Genomic DNA, 25,125 nt, shown 5'->3' with positions numbered 1-25,125 from the left:
TTTATCTTAGCAATAAGAATATTAAGATCATTGGTGACAGGTGAATCAACATTTAAAGGAGCAGATATACCTAGATGATGAGACGGATTTGCCTCGGGTGAATCCGATGATGTTGGTTGCATAGTGTCAGGCTTCACGGCTCTTGAACTCTGCTGGCTCTTATGGCGACGATGAAAAACCCGGAATGAAGGAGGATCGGGTAAAGGAGGTAGTTGAATTTGAGTCATCGCTTGTTTCTCCTCAATCCTACTCTCCCCCCGAGGAGAAATCGAGAAAAAAGGTTGATTCTCAAAGAATGAGACATCAATGGAAACATAGTACTTGTGAGCAATGGGATCATAGCAACGACACCCCTTTTGAGATAAAGGGTAACCAAGAAAAACACAAGGAATAGCCCAAGGATCAAGCTTACCACGAGTAGGGGACAGGTTATGGACAAAACAACGACACCCAAAAACAGGCATCAAAATGGACAACGGAGCTGTAGGGAACAAGAGCTGATGTGGGGCCTTATACTCTAGTAGCCGAGAGGGCATGCGATTGATGATATATGTCACACACAAGACTGCATCCATCCAGAATTGTTTTGGCACATTCATATGAATCAACAAGCCACAAGCAACTTCAAGAAGGTGACGGTTCTTCCGTTCAGCCACACCATTTTGTTGGGGTGTCCTGGCACAAGAGCTTCGCTGGAGTGACCCACTCGAAGCAAAAAACTTCGTAGATCACTATGGAAATATTCCTTTGCATTATCCGACTGGAAGATTTGGATTTCCGTTTTGAACTGAGTAAACACCATGCGTTGAAAATCTTTCACAATTTGTGGCACTTCATCTCGAGATCGCATAGGGTAAAACCCAAGTGTATCTAGAATAATCATCAATCAAAGTAACAAAATACTTATAGCCAGCCGCAGTAGGTAGAGTAACAGGGCCCCAAACATCAGAATAAACAATATGGAATGAAAATTCAGATCTTTTATTTCGTAAAGGTAAAGAACTTCTACAATGCTTACTCAACTAACAAGTTTGACACTGTAACTGACTCAATGACAAGGACTCAAACAACTTTAGGAACATAACTTTTAACGACTCAAAAGAAATATGACCTAAACGACTATGCCATAAATAGGCTTGAATCTCACTTAACAAACTCGTGGACTCTGTCGCCACTAGACCAGCATTATTCTACAACACGTAGAGACCATCCACCATGCTTCCTCTACCAATCGTCTTCCCCGAGGTCAAATCGTGAAACACACATGAAGACGTAAAAAAAGTGACTGAGCAGTTCAAGGAGTGAGTTAGACTACTAATAGACAGCAAATTAATAGGTGATTTCGAAACGTGCAGTACATTAGGAAGAATAAGGCCAAGTGGGAGAGGTATGGTGCCTTGGCCAGCTATGGTAGAAAAAGAACCATCAGCCAATCTTACCTTATCTCTCCCAGAGAGAAGGTTATATGTTTGAAACAAATTAGACTTACCGGTATGAGATGACACATGGAAGGCTATGGCATTACCCGATGTAGACGCAAACGAGGTAGGAGTAGGCCCAGAATCCATCTGGTGGAGAGTCCTACCATACAATTCCAAATGTTCATGGAAGGAGTTGATAATATCTTCCTTAGGGTCAAAACTGGGATGTCTCTCCTGAGTTACTGAAGGACTAGTCTCTGTTGACGCCATATTAGCTGAGTTATACCTTTTTTTATTCTGCAGGCCTGGTTTCTTGCCCTGATCAAGTGCTGACTTCTTACCCAAATCCTGTGCCCATTTAGGTTTTCCATGGAGATCCCAACATGTATCTTTCGTGTGTCGCGTCTTCTAGCAGTGAGTGCACCAAAGTTTGCTCTTATCATCTGATTTTTTCTGAGTGTCACCCTTTTTAAAACCACCTCCGACATTTGTATCTGAATTTCCCCGGACAGCTAGGGCAACTGACTCCCCTTCTACACCATTCATCACACTTCTTCTGCTTTCTTCTGACTGCACCAAGGCATACACCTCTTGAACTGATGGAAAGTCTTTACTACCCAAGATCTGCACCCTGATGGACTCATATGACGGATTCAGCCCTAGGAGGAAGGCAAACACTCGTTGCTGGGATACAAGTGACTTATAGGCCTTTGCATCTTCATCACACTTCCAATTCACATTCTGATAGTGATCAAGTTCTTTCCATATTGATGTCAAATCAGAATAGTACATCAAGAGACTCCTCTCCCCCTGCTTGCAAGTAGAGGCATCAGCTTGTAGTTGATATATCTTGGCATAGTGTCTCTGCTCTGAATAAGTGGACTTCGCTTGTTCCCATTACTCACAAGCAGTTTCAGCCCACATAAAAGTCTTCCTTACTTGTGGCAGCATTGAAACCAAGAGCCAAGACATCACCATACTGTTCTCTTGGTTCCACCTATCATGCTCAGCACTTCCATACTTCGGTTCCTTCACTCTCCCATTGATGTATCCTATTTTCCCCCTAGCAGTGATGTAGAGTTTTATTCCCCTAGACCACTCAAGGTGATTCAAACCATCAAAGGGAATAACAGCCATGGGAAAGCTCATATCCATTCCCCCACTCACTCCATTGTGGCTCCCTAAAATCTCTGAAGTAGCAGAATTCTCAGTCGACATGGTCAAACAGTAAATCAGTCCCAAACACCGAACTTAGGACCCCTCCTTACTCCACAAAACAATGCTCCACTCAGTTCACACCCACACACTTGGGTTTAACAACCAGGTTGAGCACAAACAGTACCAAATTCTTGACAAAATAGAGGTACTATTCGGAAGATTTTAGACCTGTATAGTTTTAACAATCCCAACCTACCAGAATTCCAGAATGTCTAACAGCAACTAATCAGCAAGAGAGATCCTTCTTACTTATAATCAAATCAAACCATTGAGAAGATGGGTCATCCTTGACCTACAGTTGTCTTAACACATGAATAGGATCACACGATCCAAAAAACCAAGGGGTACACAGATTCAACAGCATTCAGCCGCCCAGACTCATAGGGTTTCCACTCGGCACATGACCAAGGAGGGTAAAGAAGAGAAAAACATGGAGAATTGTACAAGTTGTATCTATTTTTTCAGTCCCGAATCAGATTTCTGTTCCGCCCAGGTTCTGCTAGTCTGTTCGATCTGTTTTCTCAGTAAGGTTGTTCGATCTGCTCTCTTTAATCAGTACTCCCGCTCTGATACCATCTTGACAGTATGGCTGGCCAGAAATAAGAGGAGAGGAGAAGAGAAGAGGAGAAGAAGAGAAGAGAAGAGAGGAGGGAAGAAAGAAGGGTTTTGCAATGTAACAATGCTGGCGGCGCCAGCCTTTATTTTAATATATATAGGGCGGTAGAAATAACAAGGGAAAAGACCCTTGTGCCCCTGAGTACAATAACAGACATAACAGAAAGAAAAAACGAAATAAAAAAACACTTTAATTAGCCAAACAGGCCCTAACATCAACAACTAAATTATTTTAACATTATTTTAACAAAGACAAAGCAACAACACAAAAAGTGAAGAAAAAATAGTGGATCCATTACAAGGGTTTGGTTCGGCAGATTTAATGCACTCAAGTGGGTTGGTTTCAGATAGTGTCAGAGTGATCATACTCTCTGTTAAGAGGGAAGGGAATCAAGTGGTCATTCTTATAGTTTATGTGGATGACATTGTCATTATAGGGAATTGGGAGTCAGAGATACAGAAGTTAAAGAGGTTCTTGAGAGCTCAGCTTGACATCAAAGATCTAGGCCTTTACAAGTACTTTGGAATTGAAGTTGCGAGATCAAACAAAGGCATCTTTATTTCTCAGAAAGTACACCCTAGATCTTCTACAGGACACTAGTAAGCTTGGAGTCAAGCTTGTAGATACTCCAATTGATAGTAATCATAAGCTTGGTGAAGAAGGTGGTGAACCTCTCTCTGATGTAAGGAAGTTTAAGGCTTATTGGAAGATTGTTGTACTTATCCATGACAAGACCTGACATTGATTATGTTGTTAGGGTGTAGAGCCAATATATGCATGCCCCTAGGACTACTTATCTTGTTGTTGCAGAGCATGTTCTGAAGTACTTAAAAAGGTTTACTAATAAAGGTATCCTCTTTTCCAAACATGGCCACTTGAAGGTATTAGTCTTCACTCTTCACTGATGCAGATTGGGCTGGCTCAATTGATGATAGGAGATCTACTATAGGGAACTATACCTTTGTTGGAGGAAATTTGATAACATGGAGAAGCAAGAAACAAGTGGTGGTTGCCAAATCCGGCGCAAAAGCAGAATATAGGGCCATGGCACATGGAGTTACAGAAATCTTGTGATTAAAGAATATGTTAAAGGAGTTGGGAGTTGAAGTTAACAGCCCAATGTCATTGTATTGTGACAACAAGGCAGCAATCAATAATGCCCACAATTGATTGCAAGTTGCACACAGCCCAAGTCAGTTATGAGTGTGGCTTGGACCCCTCCACCTAGTGGATTCGTGAAACTAAACTTTGATGGGTGTAGCAGGGGAAATCCGGGACAATCAGGGATTGGAGATGTTTTTAGGGATGAAAATGGGGTCATTTCTGCCATGTTCTCAGGCCCAATTGGAGTGGGTGACTCCCTTAGAGCTGAGATCTCCAAAAAGCTAAGGAGTTGAACATCAGGAAACTCTTAATTGAAGGGGATTCAGAGGTGGTGATAGGGTGGCTGATTAAAGATCACAATGGCTTATGGAAGTACAATAATGAGAAGAGGAAATTCAAGTGGCTGGTGCGGGAGATGAAAGTTAAGATACGTTGGGTTAAAAGATCGGCTAACTCCCTAGCTGACGGTTTAGCTAAACAAGGGGAAGAAAGGGACTCATTGTTTTGGGCTAAGTTGTAACTATAGTGTGTTCTCTTTCTTTCTTTTTTTCCTTTTCTTGAGGTTCTTTGTTGCTCTTGGAAGATAAGCGTGTTTGTCTTCCTATTGTAAATATTCTATTGATGAGTTAATGAAAGTGTTATTGATCAAAAAAAAAAATGCCCACAATCCTATGCATGAAATAACAAAACATATCGAAGCCAACAAACATTTCATTTGTTAGAAGCTTGAAGCTAGGGAAGTCTGCATTCCTGATGTAAACTCTATGGATCAGTTGGGTGGCATTTTCACCAAGGGTGTTTCAGGTACATGACATACGGATATCTGTACCAAGTTGGGGATGATAGATATATACAGCCCAACTTGAGGGGGATGTTAGGAATGTTATTAGGACGTTTTTGTGCTGTTAGTGGGCATGTTTTATACGTTTTCTATGTTAAGTTGTAATCAGGGTATTCTTGTAATATCCCCTTCTATTTGGACGCCCTAATATATAAGTCAAGTGGGGTGCCGCCCCCAACACTTTTTTTTGGCAATCCACTCTTTCCTGCTTTCTTCTTCTCCTTTCTTTCTTCTTTTCCTTTCCAAAAGGTTTATGCTCCCTTCTACAGGCTGTGTATGTTTTCTCTTTCTCAATGTGCTCAGAGGCATAGTAATGAGTACATGCCCCCCACCACCTCAATTAGTTTATTATACTTTAATAAGATTTTTTAGGCCACCCCACTTCAGGTAAATTTACAGAGAGAGAGACTACTACAAGAACATCTAACCAAATAAACACGTTGGAACCACCAAGAGAGAGATAATAAGCAACAAACTGAATATATATATATATATGGAAACAAAGCAACAACAGCACAAAAAGTGAAGAAAAAGTAGTGGATCCACTCCAGGTAACATTATAAGCTCGACTTCAATTGACTTTTTAATCAGGGTTCCATTATTTTGATAGGTGCATTCTATTGAGATCATTAATGGTTTCCTAAATGAACCCAAGCTTTATGAGACTATAATATGTTTCAATTCCTAAAAGTGGTTTGTGGTCATGCACATTATTGTTCAATCACATTACTGTTGCACAAACAATTATAAAAAGAATGTCACATATAAAGAAAGTTAACAAATTACACCAATAGAATAGTTAACAAAGCCCACCTCATACAAAGTTAAATCATTTCCACCTGTGATGTTCCATACTATTCCAGTAGCCCTTTCTATACCAATATCCAGTAAAGGTGATTGGATGGCATTCAATGCAGCATCCCTTGCCCTAGTCTTGCCTGCAAAGAAGACAAGCATCACCAAACCAAAAATGTTTGAAGCATGAAAGAGAGGAAATTTCAATCCTGGCTTGAGTTGCTAGACAAAGAGGAAGGCTTTACCATATTAAGCACAAAGTTCCTGAAAAATGGCATAGCTATATTGAAAAGTTATTACAAGACACTTGCATGACAATACCGCAGCAAAATATTGTTTCCCCTAATTTATTAGAGCATATAACATAGTGGTCCTTTTACAAAGCTGACAACTTCATATGATAACTTTTTACAAAGGTCAAATGAAGTTATCTAAATAAAAGATGGTAATTGATAGGGCTACTTCCGTGTAGTATCTTGAACATTTTTCATTTCTGATATTAATTACATCAGTTGCATCTTCAAACTTTTATCATGTTAGTAGACATTGACTAATTAAATTTCTTTTCATTTTTTTTTTTTTTTTGAGATCACCTCTCCAAAACCTGTATAGTAGTTTGACATTACAAGTGCTAATAAAGACAACAATATTGTGGCATCTAGTTCTCCGCCATGCATGATGTGAACTATACTAGAATGAATCATCCACTGAAGCCAACAAGCCCATACTTGCACCAGTCATGCTCAAATTTTCCTACCTTATCAACCAAGCTCCAATTTCCATTGACAGGAAGATTATAAGTGACTGAATGTGATTTCAATGTTATGGTGAATAGAAGTAGTGACCTTTTTATTAGAGTACCCACCTAAAGCAAATGTCCTATTTAGAAATCTCTCTTTTTTTTTATCAGAAACGATAACTTTCATTAGAGATAAATTAAACTGAAATACAGAAGTCAACCCTTATTAGAAAAGGTTGATCCAATAAACATCAAACATTACAGCACTGCCCAATAAAGACTCACCCTTACAGTCCCTTGTTTTGCTAGGGCGTCAGCAAAACCATTTGCTGATCTCCTTACCCACTTGAACCAAACACCCACCTCCCATGTTATGCTAAGAATTTCCCTTATCAGCTGTCTATATTGCCAAATTCCCAGCTGCCCTGATTGCATCCACCCAATTGCCAACTTGGAGTCTCCCTCTATCTCAATGTGCTGTAGCCCCAATTGATTGGCCAATTTTACACCTTGACGTAGTGCCAAGATTTCCGCTCTTAAGGAATCTCCAACTCCTATTGGACCTAAAAACAGAGCCATTATCTTGCCTTCATTATCTCTAAAAACACCTCCTATACCAAATGGTCCTGGATTACCTATAGAGCTTTCATCAAAGTTCAGTTTCACCCTTTGTTGTGCCGGTGGGGACCAAACTTCTTGTATCATAGGTTTGGAAGTAGTAGTAGATGCCACAATACCCCAAAATCTATAAATGTCTTCAACTGAGAAATCCTTAAAAAGATCACAGGATTTCAACCAATGGATAATCTTAGTAGTTATTCCTTCCACAAACTCTTCCTTGGATCTACAACTGCCTTTGAAGATCCTATTGTTTCTTTCCTCCCACACTGACCACAATACAGCAGCTCTAGTGGCTCTCCACATAATCCTTCCACGAACCGTTGGTTGCCTATAAAAAGTTGAATCAAAGAGGTTCACCAAGCTCGAGGAGGGAGTCCACCTGCAACCAAAGAAAGAAGAGAACCAAGACCAAATAAAGAACACAAAGGGACATGAGATTAGTAAATATGAAATTGTCTCACTAGAACCCAAACAAAGGCAACAAACATGGGGGGAGAGGCACATATTTGGCCTCTTTTTCTGCAATAAATCCAAGGTGTTGGTTTTTTGGAGTGCCACTTCCCAGCAAAAGGCCTGAATTTTTTGGGGTACAAGGCTACCCCACACCTCCTTTGAAGGAAAGTTCCCTACAAGGTTAGAAGTCTGAAGCAAAATGTTATAGAAAGAAGAGCAATTGAAAAAAACAGAAGGGGAAGGTTTCCAAATTCTGCTATCTCTACAAGACTGATCAAGAAAGACTTCCCCTAACTGAGTGATCGGATCATCAACCATCCCCATCTCAGAATCCCTTAGACCTCTTCTCAAGCCCAAATCCCAGGATTTATCAACAAACACTGAAGAGATCACTTTTCTTTTGTTTTCAGACAAGGAGTAAATAGAAGGAAATCTTTTTTTTTATGAATAATAATAAGTTTATTGATATAAAAGCAAATTAGAGTGAGTTCATACATCATCCCAACGAGAGGCGCGAGCTGCAGCCCCTCCTTGAAACTTACAAGTAAACTAGGAAAGAAAAACAAGAATCACAACTGAGCCCAAAATAATTCTTCCCTATTTACCCCTTGCTTAACTAACACATCTGACAAGGTATTTGCTGATCTCCTCACCCATTGTACAGTGACCAACATATTCCTTGTCAACCAACTAAATTTCTTCATTTCATTCTTGTATCGCCACATAGCCTCTCCAGAATTTTTCAACCAACCCACCACCACTTTGGAATCCCCCTCGATTATTAGGTGTTGTACCCCCAGCTGGTTTGCAAATTGGACCCCTTGTACAGTAGCTAAAAGTTCTGCCCTGATGGAATTCCCAATTCCCAAGGGACCTGAGTAGAGCAACAAAATCTCTCCCTTCTCATTTCTCAAAGCACCCCCCACTCCGGATAATCCTAGATTACCGATGCTACTTCCATCAAAGTTCAACTTTATTGAGCCTTCGAGTGGAGGAGACCAGCTTGTAATTGATTTGTCCTTTAGAGATGAACACCTTGCTACTGCTGACCAATTTCTCCAAATGTCATTAAAGGAGAATTGATGAAAGATTTCCAAGGTCTTCAGCCAATGTATTGCCCTGTTTAACACACAGCCTTCCAAATCTTGGTTGTTCCTTTCCTAATCTTGAAAAATTTTGAGATTCCTTTCCTCCCAAAGAGTCCAAGTCAAGGCAGCACGAGCACATCTCCACATAATTCTCCCTATTTTTGTAGGCCAATAAAAGGTAGAATGGTTGAAGAGCATGTGAACTTCTGCTGGTAGAGTCCAACTACCCCCAAACAATGAAAGTAGCCAAACCCAAAGGTCTGCAAAAAAGGGATAAGATACTAATAGATGGTAACAATCCTCACCGTGAGCTCTACAAAGGATACACCAATTAGGAGAAATACAAAGAAAATGTCTTCTCTTTTGTAGGTTGTCTAAAGTGTCTACTTTCCCATGGAAAACTTCCCAACAAAAAGACATAATTTTTGGAGGAACTGGCCAACACCAAATTTCTTTTGACGGAAAGGGTTGGTGAGTAGAAAGTTGAGAGATGGACTCGAAGAAAGAAACACAAGTGAAGGTTCCATTGGGTCTAGGAGTCCAAACCCTCTTATCTGGCTTGGAGGGATCCAAACAAACCTGATTAAGACAACCATGCAAAATAGAAAGAGACTCAATTTCAGCATCCCTAAGTCCTCTACGAAACCCAAAATAGAAACTCCCAGTCCACCAAATCATAGGCCTTTTCAAGATCCAATTTACAAATGAATCCTTTCTTACTAGACCTTTTCATTTCCTCCACACACTCATTTGCAATTAAGATCTGATCTGTTATTTGTCGCCCTTAAATGAAAGCCCCCTGGGTTTCACTAATGATGGGAGGGAGGACTGTTTTGATCCCCAATGAGAGCATTTTAACCAGAATTTTATAGATGCTTGTCACCAGACTAATAGGCCTATAATCTTTTGGGTGGTTGGCATCATTCTTCTTAGGTATCGAGGCCAAAAAGGTGGCATTAATTTCAAGGCTTATAGTGTGATTGTCTGCAAATTCCTTAAAGACTTCAGCTAGATCCTCTTTCAACACCTCCCAACAGTCTTGATAAAAACCCATTGTAAAACCATCTGGACCCGGAGCCTTGGGTCTATCCATTAGAAAGACTGCTTTCTTAATCTCTTCTTCCTCGAAATCCCTTTCCAGCCACCTTGCCACTCCTTCATCAATTCTTGGCCAATCCACCCTTTCCATGACTGTTCTCTCACTCAAAGGCCTTCTATAAATTGATTTGAAGTGGTCCACAAATTTTCTAGCTATGTCATCCTGGTTGGTAATCACCTCCTCTCCTATCTCTAGCTTGGTCACAAAATTCTTTCTTCATCTCCCATTTGCCAAATCATGGAAGAATCTAGTGTTCCCATCGCCTTTCTTAATCCACTTGTGCCTAGATTTTTGTCTCCAACTGATTTCTTCCCTCAATAATACTTCTTCTAAATCCTCTTTTAATTGTCTCCTTAACACTTTGTCCTCCTCGGTCAGCCCATTGTGAGATTCCTTTACATCCAAATTCTCTATTCGAGAGATTAGGCCCAACTTTTGCTCCTCAATTCTACCAAACCGATCTCTATTCCACTCTTTTATTTTGGCTCTCAACCTTTTTAATTTCTTATGGAACTTGATCCCCTTCCACCTTACCCCCCTCTCCTCCTCATCCCACCACTCCTTCACTTTTTTCACAAAATCTGGATGGGTAAGCCACATATTTTCAAATCTAAAAGGCTTGGGTCCTATAGGAAAAGACTCGGTTCTTATTTGGATAGGACAGTGATCGGAGGTGACCCTGGGTAACGCCCTAGCAACCAAGTTTTCCAAACTATTCTCCCAGGCAAGGTTAAATAAGAATCTATCCAACTTCGAGCACAAAGGGGTTTCCTGAAGGTTGGACCAAGTGTAACTGGCTTGCAGCAGAGGTATTTCCTTCAGTTTGCAATCTTCAATAAAACCATTAAATTTCCTCATGCTTGTTGAGATTACCTGTTGGGGATTACTGGTTTCATCAGAGAATCTAATGACGTTGAAATCCCCACCCAGGCACCAAGGACCATCCCATAGCTCCTTGATTGCATATAATTCCTCCCACATCTCATTCCTCTCTCTATAGGAATTAGGGCCATAAACATTAGTTAAGACCCATACACACCCACTTTCTACATTCTTGCACTTAATGGAAACTGAGAATCTACCTATCAATTCTTCCACTACTTCCACAACATCCTCCCTCCACAGTGTTACAATCCCCCCCCGAGGCCCCCCAAGAAGGAGACGAGCTCCAACCTAAACCTCTAGACCTCCAAAAACTCTTCACCCATCTCCCATCTAATTCCATCGGTTTGGATTCTTGTAACAGCACAATGTCAGGTTTTTCCCTTCGAAGTAGGTCTTTGATCGCCCTTCTCTTCCTTGCACTCCCTAACCCTCTTACATTCCAGCTAATAATTTTCATCGAGACAAAATAGCAAAGAAACCCAATAAGAGGCCATATTCTCCTCATTTTAGGCCCTTCCTCCTATCCCCTCTACCACTGAATTCTAAATCCCCCTCAATGTCTGAAATTAGCCTTTCCACTTCAGATCTTTTTTTCTTATTTGTTCCTCTTCCCCTCCCCCCCCCCCCTTCCCAATACAGCAATCATCCTTTTTCTTTCCTCCATCCTTTCCAGCCAATGTTTGAGAAAGAATTTTACCCTACTCACACTTATTTTGGCTACAGCATCTTTCTACGAGTCCTTCCTTTTTCTTTTGTTCCTCCATCATTGTACAAATCAACTCCCGAATTCTATCCACCTCCCCCTTACTACTTCCTTCCAACACCCTCTCTCCTCCTTCCACTATCACCCTCTCTCTTGCATCAGAACCTCCTGGATGGGAAGCTGGGATATCTGTTACAGGCATAGCAAACAAGTCAGTAACTAAAACAGAATTGACACCCATACCTGATAGAACGGGGGTAGGACTAGAAACACTAGAAATGACTTGTTGACAGGCAGCAAATGGTTTTTAAGCCTTTCCCCTTTTTGGACAAGGTTGTGAAGTAGACTTTATTTCCAACCCAAACATCTTCCCAAAACAAGACTTTATTTCCAGCCCAGATATCATATTTGAAACAAGGAAGCATAAGAGGCAAAATACCTTGAATAGCTTTCCAAAGAGAACACTAAGAAGCCCTAGGGTCGAGTAGGGTCGAGTCCTGCATCACAGCCATTATCTGCCAATCCATGAATTGTTCCGTCGGTAGTCTAGACCAAAGCCTGTCATGTTCCGTCGGTAGTCTCCAAATCCATTTCCCCAGCAAAGTCGTGTTTCTTAATCTTATATTTCCTTTCCTAACCCAAGGCCTCCATCATCCCTACTCCTAGAAACCACCTCCCACTTCACTAAGTAATCCTTCTTAGTATCCCCTGGTTCCCACAAGAAATCTCTCATTATCTTCTCTAACTGGTTAGCTACTTTCATTGGTACTCTAAAGGTAGACAGAAAATAAACTGGCAGGTTGGCCAAGGTTGACTTGATTAAGGTTATCCTACCCCCTAAAGAAATGTAATTCCTCTTCCAATTTGCTAACCTCTTGGAGAATCTTTCAATTATAGGGTACCAAAAACTCTCAACCATTGGGTTCCCTCCCAGTGGTAACCCCAAATATTGTAAAGGCCTGCCCCCCACTTCACACCCCAAAATCCTAGCTAGGGAATCCACCTCCTCTCTCCCTAAATTGAGCCTTGCCACACAACTTTTTCCCCAATTCACTTTAAGATTGGACTTCCTTTCAAATTGAAGCACTAGACTCTTTAAGTTCCGTAATTCCCCTTCCTCCCCGTCAAAAAACAAGATGATGTCATATGCAAATTGTAAGTGTGTGACCACCACCTCCTCCCTACCAATCCTCCAACCTCTTATCAAATTGTTAGCATCAGCCCTTGAAATCATAGCACTCAACACATCAGCTACTAGGGTAAAGAGGAATAGGGACAATGGATCTCCTTGCCTAATACCCCTCTTTGTAGGAAAGAAACCCCTAGCTACACCATTCACCAATATTGAGAAATGACATGAAGAAATGCATCCCTTTACCCAACTGCACCATCTCTTCCCAAACCCTCTCCGCTTGAGAACCTCTGGTAAAAAATCCCAGTCCACCATGTCATATGCCGTTTCAAGATCCAATTTGCAAATCAACCCCTTTTCCTTTCTCCTCCTCTTCACCTCAACACATTCATTGGCAATAAGTATTTGATCTACAGTTTGTCTTCCTTCTACAAAGGCCCCTTGATACAGTGAGATTAGAGATGGGAGTATCTTTTTTAATCTTAGTGCTAGGACCTTAGAGATGATCTTATACATGCTTCCCACCAGGCTTATAGGTCTGAAATCCTTTAGTTGGAGAGCATCCTTCTTCTTAGGAACCAAGGCAATAAAAGTTGCATTTGCTCCCGAGTTAGATTTGCCTCTCTCATAGAACTCTTCAAGAACCTCCAACAAATCCTCTCTAATTATCTCCCAACAATCTTGATAGAAGGCCATCGAAAAACCATCAGGCCAGGAGCTTTAGATCGATCCATGGAGAAGATTGCATTCCAAAGATTCCAATAAGACACTATCTTCCACCCTCCACTCCAGGTCCTCTAAGCTCTCACTAGGTCTCCCTAGGTTGTCATACAATAATTTGAAGTGATTAACCAAAGCTTGAGCTATATCATCTTCCTTTGTCAGCAATTGCCCATCCCACTCCAATTTTCAAACAAAATTCTTCCTTCTCCTCCCATTTGCCAACGAATGAAAAAACCTTGTATTGATGTCCCCTTCCTTTAGCCATTTGCACCTAGATTTTTGCCTTCAACTTATCCCCTCCTTCCTAAGAAGATCTTCCAATTACTGTTTCAAATTCCATCTTTCCACCCTACCCTCTTCCCCCAGCCTTCTCTCAGCTTCTAGTCCATCTAGCTCCTGCACTCTCTAACTGATTTCCACTTTCCTTTGCTCTAATCTACCAAAAACCTCTTTGTTCCAAATCTTGAGTCTAGCAAACCTATTTAGAAATCTCACTACTCTTAAATAGTGGTAGAAAAGCACCATATAAATATGCTCCAAGCATGCTTGTTGATTTGAATCAATTATAAAGTCACTCACAGAATGAATTAACAAGATTCTCCAAGCCAAAGGAAAAAGGGAAAACTTTGAAAGCATGAATCTTCTAGAACTGCAGGCATGGAAGAACGTTCCTCAGACCCTAGAAGTCAGATCTCTAGATGAAAGAGCAATATCTTTCTTACTCAATTCCTGCTAATATCCCCAAACACAAGGAAAGCTGAAGAGTTCTATGGAGTGTTTGGTACCAGAATTCTAGAATTATTTTTGAAAAAAAAAAAGTCATGTCAGGATACAGGAAATATTATAGGCCTCTTTTTGATAGAGATAGCACATCGAGTGAAACTAGTTGAGAGTTTAGAGGAGTTCTAATTAATTCAATCTCAAAAAGGTGGTATGCAATGGCTAGCTTTTCTCTTCGGACAAACTATATCTAAGCCATGGGCAGTGCCTGAACAAAGACATTAAACTGAATTTTGACAACAGCACTCTTGGGATCCCTGGACAATCAGGAGCAGAGTGGACTTTTAGAGACAATGATAGCAATATGTTGCTGAGCAATTCAGGCCCAGCTGGAATAAAAAAAATCTTTAAGGGTAGAACTGTTAGCACTTCTTCAAGAGCTTAAGAGCTGAAATTAGCATGTATAGAGGGTAGAGGCATTTTTCCATTTAAGGAGTTGTCAAGTAGTGATTAGCTATCAAACTATATCTAAGCCATGGGCAGTGCCTGAACAAAGACATTAAACTGAATTTTGACAACAGCACTCTTGGGATCCCTGGACAATCAGGAGCAGAGTGGACTTTTAGAGACAATGATAGCAATATGTTGCTGAGCAATTCAGGCCCAGCTGGAATAAAAAAAAATCTTTAAGGGTAGAGCTGTTAGCACTTCTTCAAGAGCTTAAGAGCTGAAATTAGCATGTATAGAGGCTAGAGACATTTTTCCATTTAAGGAGTTGTCAAGTAGTGATTAGCTATCAAACGATATCTAAGCCATGGGCAGTGCCTGAACGAAGACATTAAACTGAATTTTGACAACAGCACTCTTGGGATCCCTGGACAATCAGGAGCAGAGTGGACTTTTAGAGACAATGATAGCAATATGTTGCTGAGCAATTCAGGCCCAGCTGGAATAAAAAAAAAAAATCTTTAAGGGTAGAACTGTTAGCACTTCTTCAAGAGCTTAAGAGCTGAAATTAGCATGTATAGAGGCTAGAGACATTTTTCCATTTAAGGAGTTGTCAAATAGTGATTAGCTATCAAGGCAAGGAACAGGAAGAGAACAATTGTACTGGGGTCAGGTCTTTCAAGGGGAGCTGTAACTGTAATATGAAACGCAGTTAGCTACAGCTATCTGCCTCTTGGGAAGGCAATGCTTCAGAATTGTACTAAAAGATTCTTTAAAGTAAGAAATGGTTTTGACAGTTATCTATCAAAATATTAGTGATTAGCACAATTCCCAGGAAAGCTAGAGGACCTTTGTGTCTTAGATCTCAAATTAAATTAGACAACTTTTTCTTCCAACTTGAACTGCTTGTTCAGTTGGATACCAAATTACCAATCTAGAGGTCTGCTAAGTGCAAAGAGCCTAGTAGTTTAGTTATGATGGGAGTCAACAAGACAGAAATAGAGTGTAATGTCAAGGACAGAGGACTAATGTAAAAATACTCCTCCTCCCTCCCTCTCTGTTATATATTTCTCTTTTTTTTTTCTTTCCAATTTAATCTTGGGAGTTCACCTGAACTAATCAAAGGAATCAAATGTTAGGGGAAGGTAAAATTACATATCTACCCTCCAATACTTAATAACTAAATATCACCACACTGATCAAAAGAAGAAAAAGAGTTTTTTTTTCTTTCTTTCTTTGTTTCCATGTAATACAAATTACAAACTCAAAAAGATAAGGGAATCACAGGAAAAACTCCCAAACAAATGAGATCAACTCATTGCATGTTTACAAAAAAAAAAAATTTAACATTCACAGACCAAAAAGGCCGAGAAATACCTGTTGCAGTTCCTATCCCCATCAGTGAAGAACCTGCATTTGCCATGATAGCACGCACATCAGCAAAATCAACATTAACCAGACCTGGAACCTGCAATTTAAGGAGCCCACCATCAAGAATAAAATCAACTACCAGAAGCTTTACATGACAGCTAAATAAATACAAGTAAAGGGAGAACAAAGAACTATATGGCAAGAAAATTCCCAACAAAAAACGTTACCTGATTGTACATCATCTCATATACTCTTCCTTTCTCTTTAAGGTTACTCTTTCTCTCAATTATAAAAAAAAAAAAAAAAAAAAAAAAAAAAAAAAAAAACTTACTCTTTCTCTCTAAAATAGTCCAAAGGATTGGGATAAATTAGGTAATTATTCATTTTTCTCTTTTTTATTCTTTTTTTACCAACATCAATAAAGAGAATTTTATTAGAAAGTAGGATCAAAACCAGGTTTCTAGTCAAGATCCCAGCAAACAATAAGAAGGCCCCTAAATGGGGAGAAACAGGAACACTAATACAAACCCAGCCCCTATGCCAGTAAAGAAATATCCCAGTATGAATAGCCTATCTGAACCAAGTAGCTGATGGGTTAGCTAAACATGGGTTGGAAAGGGATATCATGTGTAGTGCTAATACAATGCCTTACTAATTGATTTGGGCTCTTCTTTCTTTTTGTGTTCTCAAGGCCTTTGTACACCCTCTCATGTACATCCTTCCTCTTTGGTTTAATACAAGTTATCTTTCTACACAAACAAAAAAGGACTCCTATACTTGATTGCCCTGGAGTGCCAATAAGCATTCATAAAAGATGAGTTTGATGGTGTTCCTAACAGGAGGGACCCATATAGGAACAATATCCTCTCTAGCTGGAGAGGACCAAGCAGCATGGTACTAGTCCCTAAACATGGAGTCAAATTGAAGTTGGTATTTGGTTTATGGATCTTCAAGATAGATTTCACTTCCTTGCATATACACCACATGCATGTATGCAAGATTTGAGTATCATCCTTGTGGCCTGCCAAATAGGTAGGCCAGATGTATTCATCAGAGATTTCCAATATAAGCACAACTGATATGGCTCAAATTATTCGCCTATCAAGATTTGACACGTGGTGCTGGTTTCCAGGCATGAACCATTAAGGCACCTCACCTCGGACCGTGACCTTAGTCTCAATGACTTAACTTTTTCTCCTCTGAACAAGCCAATGCACCCACAGTGAGTGATTACCTCTTCTGAAGAGGTCAGTGGAGTTCTACAGCCAATCACACGTACCTACTCGGTTATCAAGGATACTGAGCTAAGATGTTCAAGTGGCAGTGGGCAGTCAATCAAAGCACCACTTGGCAGTCTGAAGCAACCGGATAGTTACAACGTGGCCGTGCTGTCTTGACTGTTGGCGCACTTGTAGAAGAAGTGGGCCCCACTCTGATCAACGTATACTTAATGTGTCAATTCTCAGCAGGACAGGTGGTCCGAGGTTCCAAATACGTGTGTGATTTGTCAATTCCGGAACTCGGGCACTCTTCATATAAATAGGTAAGCACCCCTTCGTTTAAATACTTTAGACACACCAAACACTTGCTCCTCACACATCTTGGCTTATCACACCTCATCCCCTTTTGTTCCTGATTTACATTGATCTCTTCGGCTTGTTGCTCCTATCCACTAGTAGTAATTTGACTGTCAGAGTCCTACCCCCAGGATATCACCCCAGGGCCTCTGACATTTGATTGTTCTGCAGGAATTCATCCTGCCCAAGGTATTCTATTGTCTGAAGCTCAGGAAAGCCAAAGTGATGTTCTGCCCTGTTTATTGGACAGCATCAACAACCATTCAGAATTCAGGAAATTTGCATGCAAAATGCAGATGGATAGACACATCAGCTGTCTTGTTCATATTGTTAGAAGTTACAGTGTTCATATTCAGTTACCCAAACTTTGTTCGTACCGTTAGAAGTGTAGGCTGACTTTGCAACAACAATAACATAACACGTCTTGGTACAGATGTTAAAGTACTGAACTTTGTGACTTCTGAAAATGACTGCATAACATCTCTGAGTTCAGAACTTGTCAGGTACATGGCCACAGAAAGATATCAGATAAAAATTTAGTCCCATTATAACACCAGGGATCCTTGTGCAGATGAGGAATCCATTTGGCTCCACCAAAAGGCAATTTAATAACTTAGAATACAAGAATAAGATAGGAAATTTCCTCCATTTACCTTGTAACTCATTTGAAATGAAGATTTGGAGTTGAACTTTTATACCTAAGTCCATCAAATCCTAAAAGATTAAATTATCCTTTTCTTTCATTGACTAACTAATCAGTCCACAACTCCACGTTTTGCTTAGACAGAATGTTAGGAGGGGATCAATTAAGTCAACCATGGAATCTTGTGCAAGATCATCCCATGTCACTAGTGGTTCAATTTTGTGATGCTTATATATAAAGAGGTTGGCATTATTATTTTCTCATCAACTTCAAGGGTGACATTAATTGCATTTTTTTTATTGCTTTTTGTTGATTCTTAGTTCTTACAGCTTGCCTTAATAGAAAGTACTTCAGTTTAGAAAAATTATTGAATCTACATCTATTTTAGTTAGTTTACCATAAAAACCCATGGATGAAGGGTAGACTCGTTGTAAAAAGTTTCTTCAGGCATTCAAAATTTCATACCGTAATTATATCAGAGATACCACGAACACCTTGTCGAAGGATATCATCAGCCAAATTAAATGCTTCAGTTACAGGAGTAGATTGAGAAACGGCTGTCAATAATTTGTCATTAGGAATAACAATCAGTGTGTCAACATTGTCTCTCAAAGCTGCAATTCCTTCCTGTGCTTGAACTGCTCGTCTCCGCCCCTCAAATGAGAAAGGGGTTGTAACAATTCCCACAGTCAAAATACCCATTGACTTGGCAATTCCTGCAATTACCGGGGCGCCACCTGTGCCAGTTCCCCCACCCATTCCAGCCTGTATGTAAAAGTTTCATCATTTTAAGGAAAGAAACCTAGAATAATACAGGATATAGAAATTGAGCAGCCCGTGCATCATTGCATATGAGACAGATTTTGACCATCACTAACTAAGCATATTCTAAAGGGGAAAAGAAGATGTAAAACAATCATAGCTTACAGATAACCAACCTAATGTTCAACAAGAACAGTATGTAGAACTGTCTAATCTTACATAGAACAGAAATAGATATAAATGATAAAGAATCAGAACCCACCAAACAAAACATGAAATTTCACATCCTGCATATGCCAATATAAAGCATCCAGATTGCTGATCAAAAAGGAAAAAAAAAAAAAAAAACATAAAGCATCCAGATATATAATCAGTAAATCATATTGCAATATTTAAGCTATAATTATTTGTATCACATATTATCCATGTAATATGATTTTTCCCATATACCAGTCTCCATAAGGATAGTACAAAAAAGTTCATGGCAGATTTATGTTAGGTGTGAATTCACCAAAACCAAGCCCAGATATAGAGTACTCAAACCCACAAGTGCTGACAGAATCTGAGGCATGCCAATGTTGGTATTTCGTATGGTTAGAGAACTTTTTCTTGTAATGGCAACCCTATGCATCATAGTCCAACAAACTAACATGTAGCACCAACCAGTTCTGAACATAAAGCTACACTGAAGATGCAATCTACACAAGTATCTAAATTTAATTCTACATTCAATATGTAGTTTGTGTCATCAAAGGTGTCAAAGATGTGGAATCAACTAAAAGATCATAGAGGAGTATGTCAGGATAGATAAAAATTAATGAAAAGAGCATATATGATGGATTTCAGGCAATCACACCTCACATCCATATGCCTTACAAAGTACCTGGCTTATGACATTGTCAGGAACCTCTCGGATTAATGTAACATTTTCCCCAAAGCATCAATCCCATATTTCACAACTCTGGCTCAAGAAAAGAATCCTATTTTTCATCAAGGCTTGATGTTATTCCCCATCAGAGGTGACAAGTTGACTGAAAAGCCACCTTAATGTGCCAATGGGCCATGTTTACAGAATACAGGATTTGGGCTTAGGTTTATAGTTATTGATAACAAACCATGTATAGGTTTCCCTGTCTTTCCCCATCTTTCCCTTCAAACCAAACATAGCCTAAGTTCATCATATATATTCCCAAGTCCATCCTATATATGAAATAGTCAAGAGGGTGAATCCAAGTAGAAGCCTACCGTAACAAAAACCATGTCAGAACCATAGAGGGCCTCCTCTATTGCTTCTTTGCTCTCCTTGGCAGCATTCATGCCAATATCTGGATTGCCACCGGCACCAAGACCCCTAGTTAGCTCTTTACCTATTTGCAAGCGGTTCTCAGGAAACACGGGCGACATTCTCATGGCTTGAACATCTGTATTAACTACCCAGAACTCCACACCCTTCATGGCACTCTCAATCATTCTATTAACGGCATTTGACCCGCCGCCTCCAACACCAATGACTTTTATTTTAGCTTCATTATAATTATTTGAAGCAGGCAAATCAACTAAGCTCTCCGTGACATTGACACCTGCGCTTTCCTTTCTCGGACTCGTTACTGCGTCGCTTCCCTCACCTCCTCTTAGCATCGAGACTTCGGGGTGTAGACTCAAGAAAGGATCTCTACTGTTGTATGGACTTGAGTTGTGGGAATTGGCCAAACATCTAAAATGAGGCAAATTTGAAGCAATCCTCTGGCTGTGACCAAAAAATCCATTCTTCCCATCAAACACCTTCAGGGAACTGATTTTACCTACACGATTCTTCATCGGGACTCTTCCTCCAAGAACAGATAAGACTCCCATTGAATTTCGAGTGTCGGAAGACGGAAAACATGCTAAATGAGTTGTCATCTTTAATGGTAAAATCCAAAATCTCGGAGACTATAACAAGTAGGACGGCTTCCGGAGACTAGAGAATGAAATCCCCCAAAGTCAGTAATTCCATTCCGAGGTTTCTTCAGTGACCTGTCCATAATAACGATAGATAAAATAAATAAAACGAATAAAAATACCCAACTAAATTACAACACGTTATTTTCAAAAAAAAAAAAACAACACGTTAATCACGGAAACTGTTAAAAGATCAGAGTGAAATCATAAAACTCGGGGATTTCTTCCAGTAGAGGTTAATGCAGAATCTTGTAGTTAGAAATGCCTAAAAGTACGTACTTCTAGTGAAAAAAAACTTGGGTTCCTTGAAAACCTGAAGCTCCAGGAGGAGTTTACGAAAAATATGAGGGAAGTGCAGAAAGCAAAACAAGCAACAATTACTTGAAACGCACAAATAAAGAGACAATGCGAAGTGAAACTAAACCCACCAAAAAAAACACAGAACCATCATCCCTGAAATTAACCAACATAGAAACAGAAACAGATAAATGGGAAGAAACGAAACCGGTTTTTCGGGAAGAGAGAGAGACCTGAGCAAGTTACGGTATTCCAGGAAATGGTGACAGAGATTCTCGCCATTGAGAAGAGAGTCGAAAAGCTGATTGTTTTACAACTTCTGTGTTCTATTTTTCCTTTGGGGTTTTGGGCTGAGAGAAATGAAATCTGTCACAAAAATCTCTAGAGGGTGAGTGTTTTGGACCTTCGGGAAGGAAGTAGCTTGACTGACAAGGGACAGATCACAAGTAGGCATAGATGTGTAAAACGGGCCGGGCGGGCATAGATGTGTAAATCGGGTTAGACTTTTATTTTTTACTTTTTTTTTTACTTTTTTTTTGTTTTTTTATTAGGTAAAACTAAAATATTTAATTTTTCTTTAAGAATTATTTGAAAAAATAAGAAATCTATTAAAAAAATGAAAAAAAATACTTAACCAAATAAAAAGTCAAAGAGGCAAATACTCAAAGTGAATAACAAATTGGAAGAAAAATAGAAATTTTATTTCATTTAAATTTAAATGATACAAAGCATACAATGGTTTGATGAATGAAATATGAAAATTGGAAAATAGAATAAATTAATAAAATATAAAAAATACAATATAGTTATAAACTGAAAATAAAAAGTACATTATTAAAAAATATCAAATAAATTAAATAAAATTAAAACAAACTTTACAATAATTAGAAAAAATGTTATACAACTATTGAGTATACAAAAAATATTGACTTCATCATTTTCTCCTATTGTTCTTGACTTTGATCATTGTAGGAATTGAAAATGGTGGAGGATATGGCTATTTATAGGAATTGTTGAATTGGTGTGATGGGAATGGCAAATGATAGGGCTATTTATAGGAATTGAAAATAATTCAATTGCCCAAAAATACCCTTAAGACTAGTCATTTTTTATTTGTTATGAGAGGTATTTTGGTCATTCTAAAGTTACTTATCACTTTACCCAATATACTCCTCCAAACTAGCTATTATATAGTTGTTGGGGCATTTGTGTTGTTCTATTTCTTCACCAAAACCAAAATACATAAATACCCCCTATATAGTTGCTTATAGTTGTTGGGGGGTATTTATATAAAAAAACCTCTTATATAAATACAGGCTTGTGGGCCATGCCATGATGGACTGTGCCATGTGCCATGCTGTGGGCTAGGTCATGTCAGCACGTGGGTTGCAGGCGGCACGGCACGCATAGTCGTGTTGTGTCATGCTAGCCCATGGACCTAGAACCCCAGGCCCAGCACAACCCCGACCATCGTGTCATGCCAAGCCAAGCCGGGCCGAACCACAGGCAACACGAGTGACGACCTGATTTACCTCTAGGTAAGTAATAGGCTCCGGATGGAGCTAGAAACGGATTGGATCGAATTTACTAAAGGTTAGATTAAAATTTGATTCATTTATTTCCATATTCGATTCGAATCTTACTCAATGGATTTATACCATATTCCATTAGAAAAAAGATTAAAAATAATCAAAATATTAAGATTATTAATAAAATGAATTAAAAATAACTTTACTATTATGTATTATGAATAAAATATATTGAAAATTTTTAATTAATATACCAAAAATTAAGATAATGGTGCACTAGCTAAAGAATTGTACTCTAAAGCATTCTAATTCAATGAAATTCACCATTGGCTTTACAAAAAAACAAAAAAGAAAATAACGTTTATAAAACTTGACGGTTAAGATACCAAAAGCATGGTAACTAGTATCACAAAGTGATATTTAGGGGTGGCAACGGGGCATGTTTGGGGAGGGTCTTGTAAATTTTAGATCTTACTTGTCTCTCTAAACCTCCCAACCTGTACCCACCCCAAAACCAGGTTGGATTTTCAAAACACAAACTTTCCCTACACATGATAGTGCAAAACCCTCCCTTATATGCATTTGAGGGTGGGGTAGGTGGGTTAGGTTCAGATCATCTAATTTCCTATTATTGTCATATATAGGCAATAAACAAGTAACATGAATAAACATTAAAATTTCTAATTATTTGATTAAAGTATGTTAAAAGCATATAAACTATCAATTATCGTTCACATAAAATTCAAAAGTTTATAAAAGTACTATTTGAGCCCATATAATGCATCTATTTTGTTAAATAAAACTAAAATAGAAGCAACCCTTTAACGTTCCTTAGCTTTTCATATTCAAGAAAATATTGACAAATTTTAAGAAGAGCCCCATGCAATGCATGTGTGTAGGACAGTTGGAGAGAAATGATGACCACTTGAGGTAGGGTTTGAGAGAGAGAAGTGGAGGAGTTAGAGAAAAAAACCAGGAAAAAGAGTACAAAGGGTGTAAAGTAGAGTTGCTGACCTAGGAGAGAGGGTTCTAAAGGGAAAAGGGAGGAAGAAGAGGAAAAGAGAAACCATGGAAGGAGAAATGGAACAAGGGGAGGGTGGGTGACACGGATCGCATTATATACATTCAATGATCATACAGTTTTGGTAAACTATTCTTCAAGTATCAGTAATTTCACTAAATTATTGTTAAACCAGAATTATAAAATCACAAAATTTTAGAATCAGAAATTTAAATTAGTGAAAGCACAATCCAACTCCAAGGAGAAAAACTTATTTTAAACCCTCTATTTATTTTTAGTAATCCAGACCAAGGTTCAAAGTATCAACATGTAATGGTCCGTATTGACCAATATGTACCGTATCGGGAGAATCCTGATATGTCTCTACAAAGGGTGTATCAGGGTTCTGAGCAGTTCAGGGGGTAGAGGTGCCTTAATCCAACCCCCCTGAACTGGTTTTGAAAAAAAAAAGTAAAAAAAAGGACCGATACACCCCTACCGGCATATCGATATTTAGAACCTTGATCCAAACCACAATATATATAAATAAATAAAAGTTATCACTTCTATTACCCTTTCTCACATCTAATTGATACGCTTAGATAATGAGCATATTAGCCACAAAGAAAACTGTTAATGGCTTTTGGGCTTTGAAAATGTCTGTAATTAAAAGACTTTAATTAATAACTAATAACGTAAAAAAAAAAAAAAATGAAAGGGCAATCACACCAAAATGTAATTAGTAATTTGTGGATCGGGACATCGGGTTAATCCAATTGAGGCAATCAAAATGCAACTTGGGGTTAATCCACTTAGAGGATACAATATAAGCATTTTTTTTAATGTTTAGATTTTGGGAGTGATGTTTGGACTTTGGATCATCTTCATTTCATTTATGAGTAGATTATTTGTTGAAATGGATAGCTGGGGGCAATTAATTGAACTATGAAAGCGATTAGCCAAAGACCATAAAGACAACCAACTAACATGATAAGATATTTAGCAAGTTGTGCGAAAGAAACCCTTTGAAAGCTAACAAATTAAATGAGGATGTGTTTGGCTTGAAATAAAAGGTAGGGAAAGGTAATCTAACCAAACACAGCCCCTTTCAAATCTAAACAACCTAAGTCTGTTACCATGAACGTTAATGTGAAGGTTCTGTACATCTGGTTCCACACCATATTGAAATCGTTTCCACAGGATCGGCCAGTCCGGACCTAATGGCCTATACCTGCATAGGTTTTCCTACATTTTCTTTCAAACCAAACACAGCCTAAGTGTATCCAATATTGATCGGATGCTGTCAGTCAAATTCCGTTGCCGCAGGGCTGTAAAGGCTGTGACGACGGATTTCGTCCTCATGAAATCCGCTCTCTCCAATATCTATCTTAAAAAGCACT

At 39.1% G+C, this 25,125-nt stretch overlaps 1 protein-coding gene across 1 annotated transcript in view; it reads right to left on the bottom strand.

Moving 5' to 3' along the window:
• Positions 1-21,678, bottom strand: part of FTSZ2-1 (Tubulin/FtsZ family protein) — a 28,377-nt gene extending 6,699 nt beyond the window's left edge. The window contains exons 1-5 of the mRNA XM_088949051.1: positions 21,430-21,678; positions 20,204-20,974; positions 18,662-18,961; positions 15,983-16,073; positions 6,014-6,138 (exon numbers count right to left, since the gene is read on the bottom strand). Of these exons, the coding sequence (XP_088805177.1) occupies positions 6,014-6,138; positions 15,983-16,073; positions 18,662-18,961; positions 20,204-20,860 (1,173 nt within the window). The 5' untranslated portion in view covers positions 20,861-20,974; positions 21,430-21,678. The remainder of the gene's footprint in view (positions 1-6,013; positions 6,139-15,982; positions 16,074-18,661; positions 18,962-20,203; positions 20,975-21,429) is intronic.
• Between the last annotated feature and the right edge of the window lie 3,447 nt (positions 21,679-25,125).

Source organism: Nelumbo lutea, chromosome 6 (assembly GCF_056320005.1).
Source record: "Nelumbo lutea isolate HS-2025 chromosome 6, American lotus-T2T, whole genome shotgun sequence".
Classification (NCBI taxonomy): Eukaryota; Viridiplantae; Streptophyta; class Magnoliopsida; order Proteales; family Nelumbonaceae; genus Nelumbo; species Nelumbo lutea.
This window is presented reverse-complemented; position numbering and strand designations above follow the sequence as displayed.